General features: G+C 40.3%; 1 protein-coding gene across 1 annotated transcript in view; it reads left to right on the top strand.

The window, feature by feature from the left end:
* The first annotated feature begins 1,437 nt into the window (after nucleotides 1-1,437).
* LOC101571951 (transmembrane and coiled-coil domain-containing protein 5B) overlaps nucleotides 1,438-5,807 on the top strand; it is a 56,529-nt gene continuing 52,159 nt past the window's right edge. Inside the window, exon 1 of the mRNA XM_023703241.1 lies at nucleotides 1,438-1,489. Within this exon, the coding sequence (XP_023559009.1) occupies nucleotides 1,488-1,489 (2 nt within the window). The 5' untranslated portion in view covers nucleotides 1,438-1,487. The remainder of the gene's footprint in view (nucleotides 1,490-5,807) is intronic.

The following is a 5,807-nucleotide window of genomic DNA, read 5'->3' as shown; positions in this document are numbered from 1 at the left end:
TGCTGGGGGATTGAACCGCGGTCCCTGATGCTTTGCCAAGCTTGTTCTAAGTAGGTGCCTTAGACCACTGAGCCATCTCTCCAGCCCCCTGCAATAGGTTTTGGAGCCACATCTAGACACAAGCCATAACAGAACATGGCATATATATATATAGCACAAATATGCAAATTATATTTAAATATATAAATTATATAATCACATAATACACTACATATTTTATACATGTATCCATTGATAGATTGCTTAAAGCCTATGAAAACAGCATTTTGCATTTGAATAGTTCTTAGAGGAAAATTTTACTCATATTAAGCAAATTTTTTTAATTAGAAAACTATGCTGTTTCTATAGCTAGCAAGATAGCTCACAGACTAAGCATCTGCTTAGGTAAGAACAGGGACCGAGGTTCGATACTCAGCACCACATGCCATGCTGGCCCAAGCCCATCCACAGGTATGCTGACTCAGCCATGGAGATCAGGCATAGTGGTATACACCTGTAATCCCAGTGCTAGGGAGGCTGAAAACAGGAGGATCACTATGAGTCTGATCTGTGTAGTGAAACCTTGTGCCAAACACACACGAAAAAAGACAATGAAAAAAGGAAAACTACATGTTGTTTCTAAAACCCATTTTCCAAGACAGGTTTTCTATTATTGTATCCGTGTATTCTACGTTATCTCCTTTCCGGCAGAGGACCTGAAAATCTTTCTACATTTTAGTTTGTCTCCTTTGAAAGAACTAAGATTATACTGTCCTCCAATGGGACACTCAGATTGGATTTCCTGTTTTGAATGTAATGGGACCACTTACTTCATCTCATGATTTTTGTTATACTTCAACTAATGTGTTTTATAAATCCATACTTTTTCATAGCCACTCTGGTCCATAGGTGGCTTGTCTTTTCCTGAAGTCAACTGAAGTTCAGATTTTGCTACTGCAACCCTCATCGTGGCTAGCAAGTTGTGATGCCTGGTGAGATGAGAGCAGGTAGAATAACACTGGCTAAGGAAGTGCTTCTTGAGTTCATTAGGTCTCAAGAATCCAAGCAGGGCTCATGAACAGAAGAGTGAATGAGTTTGAGCAGCACCCAAAGCTTGGAGATTCTGATAGCCTCCAAAGCATGGGAAAGTTAAAAACTTTGTATCAAAAGAACAAACTATACTTTTTCTACAGCCAGCAAAACAGCTCAGCAGACATCATCTCCTTCAGGAGATGGAAGCAGGCCTTCCACTTTCTACATTATGAATGCAGCACAAGGAGGATAGTCATGTAGGGTCACAGAGCAGGAACAGAGAGCACAGGGTGTCTTGTTCAATAAAGCTCTTAGGAGGGACTGCCTGAGTAACAAACCTGAGGGACAGTTAAGCAGATAAAAGAGCAGGGGAGGATTTTCTAGAAGAGAGAGAAAAAGCAAATAAAGCCAGACAAAAGAAAAACAGCCTGGTGTCAACAGGAGCTACTTGCAGTTTGGCACTGCTGGAGGGTTGAATGTAAGTTGCTATAATAAATTAAATCATTTTGCCTTCACTCTACCTGAGAAGTTAGGCCTAAAACCAATGCATGCATTCATTTTAATGTTTGATCCTTTCATAGTGGGCTTAAAATACTCTCAAATTATCAGAGCGTATTGCTCTTTTTCTGAATGGCAGATCATCTAAAAATTAGATGAAGACCTTTTCTCTAATTTCCTTCTTGTCTTTGATTTGAATAGAACTGAACAGTGCAAAGTCTAAAGCCCTTCAGCATTCTTTAGAGATCTGACAAATTGACACTGATCCAGCAATCCGCAGTCCACACATATGGTTGTTTAATTAGCTACCACTTTGTGGTAATGAGAGGTAGTTTGGCTACTTACGGTGAAGAATGGCAGGTTAGGTGACTTGGAAAGGACTCATATAAAAGTAAACCTGCTAAAAGGAAGGGTATGCATCAGAAGACAGATAAATGCATCGGTGCTGAGCGGAACCCCATGCAATAGTAGCAGCAGTATCTACAAATTAAGGCAATAGACAACAAGCAAGTAGTCAACTGAGGGAATCGGAGAATAAAGATAATATACTATATGTTTATTTAATAAAAAGATGAGTGAGGAGAAATATATGGGGTACAGGGGCAGATATTTGGAAATCAAGAAGGAAATTCATCATGATGAAACCAGTCCATGACCTAGTAGGGCCCGTTACTACTCAAATCCATGGTCAGGACTCTGATTCTTGGGGGAAGATATAGTAGAGCTGAGCCAGGGCTTAAAGGTAAAAGAGCTCCAAAATATAACAGAGATGAGTCTACTATAGTACAGACAAACAGTCAAAACTAGATGTGGTTCCTGGAAGCTGTATATCATGTGGGCACTGGGTTTTAGGAATGCTGGAACAGAGGAGAAATGCCATACCAAGTCATAGATGGGCTGCCAAGTTATAGCTGGACTTGCCATTGAGTGGCATGGGATAAACCACCTGATAGCCTAACTGAACCAAAGATGGGGCAAAGCTGAGCCTGCAGGTAGGAGATCCGTGGCACCTAGTGTTGGGAATGGAGGGCTTTGGAGGTTAAGATTCAGCGTGTCCTTAGTAACAAGCAGTTCATAATTTTTTATTTATTTTTTTTATTTTTAAACTCAGCTGTGTTTATTACCTCTTAAAGCAGAATGTGACCTGGCCCTCCACTTCTATTCACAGGCCTTGTTCAGAATGATGTTTGAAATAGCTCTGCAGTAGCCCTAGGAAGTTGCTCTATGTGGGGTTGACCCTGCAGGACGCGGGTCACGACTGGAGACGCCTTTGTTACTTACCAGAGCTTTCAGCCTTATACTCTTATCACAAGAAAGAATGAGCTTGTTGTCATTTCTTCTAATTAAGGGAATTGAACTATTAATGATTGCTGCTCCCCTTTTTAAAGTTTTCTTAGGGTACTGTGTCATAATCCATTCTAATTTTGATGCCAATCAGACATGAATTAAAGCCAAGTGGGGTTCTGTAAAAGCAGAGGATGAGTCCACATCTGGGAAAAAAGTGAGAAATTTTAGGTGGAATTTGTAATAGTCCTAGAGGATGCAGAGTGCCAGTTGGTGGAATGAAAATGAAGAGTGACCCGAGGCGAGAGAATGTCTAGGAAGAGCCGGAGATGACGGGACTGGGGAGCCCAGTCCAGCTGGGGCACAAAAGGTTAAGGAGCAAAATAGGAGATAGGTATACAGGGAGTAGACACAAGTTTCAACACTTCCCCAGATTATCTATTTCAAAAGCATTTCTAAATATTTTTCAAGAATATTGTAAGACTTTTATTATACTAATAGCTTTCTATTTATAGTTTCTCCCTTTGTTCTGTTTTTGTAAGGGAGAGTCTTTTTTTCTTGTCTTACAGTTTAAGTAACTTTTTAGCCATTCTTTTAAGATCATGGCTCACAGCATGTTGCCCATTATTTTTCTCTAATTTTCTTATGAAAATTTGTTTTATTCTTTATAGAATAGGAAGAGTGGTTTTTAACATTTTCTTTATTAATTTCTACTTGTGTTACATTAAACTAAAAAAAAAAAAAAAAAAGAAGTTAGTTGGAGAGAGAGGTAAGGTCAGAAATTAAGCCCAGAACTTTGCTGGGGACATTAAGTAGCAATTGAAGTTACTACATTTTCTTAGCCAGAACTGAGCTTTTAAAATAGTAGTGTTATTCACAATAAACCCGAGTGAGGAGCACTCTATACATAGCTGGCCTATGCTCCTTAAAGTGGGAATGAAAATACTTAAGACATTTTTACCTACGAAAGACTGAGAAACTGTTACTAGGCAAATTAAACATACATGACAACGGAACACAACATGTGGTTTGAATTTTTAGCTATAAGTATATTCTTGGGATATGGCAAAATCTGCATAAGACTTTAGATTAAAAATATGAATGCACTGTGGTTATGCATGATGATGATGTTCTTGTTTAAGGGAAATGTATGCTAAAGCATTTAGGATTGAAAGGCATCATGTTTCCAACTATGCAATGGTTCAGAAATAGAGATATGTGTATGCATCTACATATGTATGTATGTATGTATATTAGATATGCAAGAGATACATGCACATGCATGTGTTTGTGTGAATAGGAGAATGAAAAAGCACATGTGACAAAATATTAACAGGAGGGGACTCTGGGTATATGTGCTCTAGATTTCACTGCATTTTTCTCAAAACTTTTCTATAAATCTGAAATTATGTCAAAATGAAAGTTAAAAGAAAACAACCATGTAATGTAGTGACTAAGCATACTGTAGTGACTGAGTAGGCTCCTGGTTATCCAGGCGAGAGGTAGTAAGTGCCATGGGGTAGCCAAAGGAGACAAGAGAAGGAAGCGAGGGTCCTGGCTCAGGCGAGCCCACCTGCCCCGGGTGCCTCACGAGAGATGATACACATGACTTGGGATTTTTATGTCGGGGGGGCCCAAGAGACTGGCATCCCTTACGTAGTTGGGAACATTTATATTACAATCCTGGTGAGGCGTTACTGATGAAATTGCAAACTACAAACTATAAATTTAGGAAAGAGGTGTGACAATAACATGGACTAAATTAGAATCACTGAACACTTTTATAAGTAAGTTGAACAAGTTTTGCTGTTAAAGTATCCAATTAAATTGAAATTAAATTTAATTGTGGCCCAGCTGGTAAAATTTTATTTGTGCAACCAGCCAGAGAAGAACTGCATCAATCTCCAATTAAGATGAGAAGAGCGTTGAATGCCAAAAGGTATAAACTTGAGCTCCATCACCGCGAGTTGAGCTTGCCGGAAGTGCAGGCGCCGTGCTCGACTGACCACCATTCCCAGAGGCATGGTCCACACCTTAGAGCCTGGGTCGTAGCATCCTGTGTCTGCATCAAGTCATCCATATGAGTGGGCCCCCCACATAAAAGAGGCCTCTGCCAGTTAGAGCCTTCTGGTACCCTCTTGTTTGCTTCTTGATATCCTAAAACATTAAGCTTCTCTTATCAACTGTTGTGTAAGGACAGTTCGTTTAGTCACAGTTCTTGCTTTCTGCTCTTGTTAACCAGGTCCCTAACCCACTGACTCCATTTCTTTCAGGAAGGGAATGCCAGGTGTAAGCTCTGAGCAGAACCATCACCTCCTTTTGCTCCTCTATTGTCTTCCTGTTCCTTGCCAGGAGAATCACACATCCTGGCTAATTTCTGCTCCTCAGTCCAGTCCCTGAGGTTCTAAGTTTGCATCCAGTTTACACAAGTGAGCACAGCTTAGCCAAGCAGAACCAAGTCCCAAATGACCTAACAGATACATGAAAAAGTAACCACTGAGTTTGGAGGTGCTTTGTTCCATGGCATTATCTTCCTCAAATATTAAGTTGCCTATTTTGTTTGTAATTGTTCACTCAGGCATTGGGTCTGATAATTATGAAGTCTTCCTTAGAACTAGATTCTGGCTCCTCTAATCTTTGTGACTTTCCTTTTTTCTCCCTCTCTTTCTTTCTTTTCTCTTCTTTCTTCTTTCTTTCTTTCTTTCTTTCTTTCTTTCTTTCTTTCTTTCTTTCTTTCTTTCTTTCTTTCTTTCTTTCCTCTGGCCTGCTCAGCCCTCCCTGAGGGCAGGCCTGGCATGGCATGTGATGCCAGGGATCAAACCCCTGTGCCTGCCTGAGCTTGCCTAAGAAGGCACTTCGGACTGCTGAGTTATCTCACTGGCCAACTGTGTCTTTCTTGTAAGTCATCCTCAGTCCACTGTTGGCATGGTGTCTAGCCATCTGTGTGCACCTCTGCCATGCCGTGCTATAACTTAGTACTTATTTACCTGCAGAGGGAAAGAAGTGTGAGTCCA

The sequence above is a fragment of the Octodon degus genome, unplaced genomic scaffold (assembly GCF_000260255.1).
Source record: "Octodon degus isolate 3935 unplaced genomic scaffold, OctDeg1.0 scaffold00166, whole genome shotgun sequence".
Taxonomy (NCBI): Eukaryota; Metazoa; Chordata; class Mammalia; order Rodentia; family Octodontidae; genus Octodon; species Octodon degus.
Note: the sequence above shows the minus strand (reverse complement) of the source record. Positions and strands in the feature narration are given on the sequence as shown.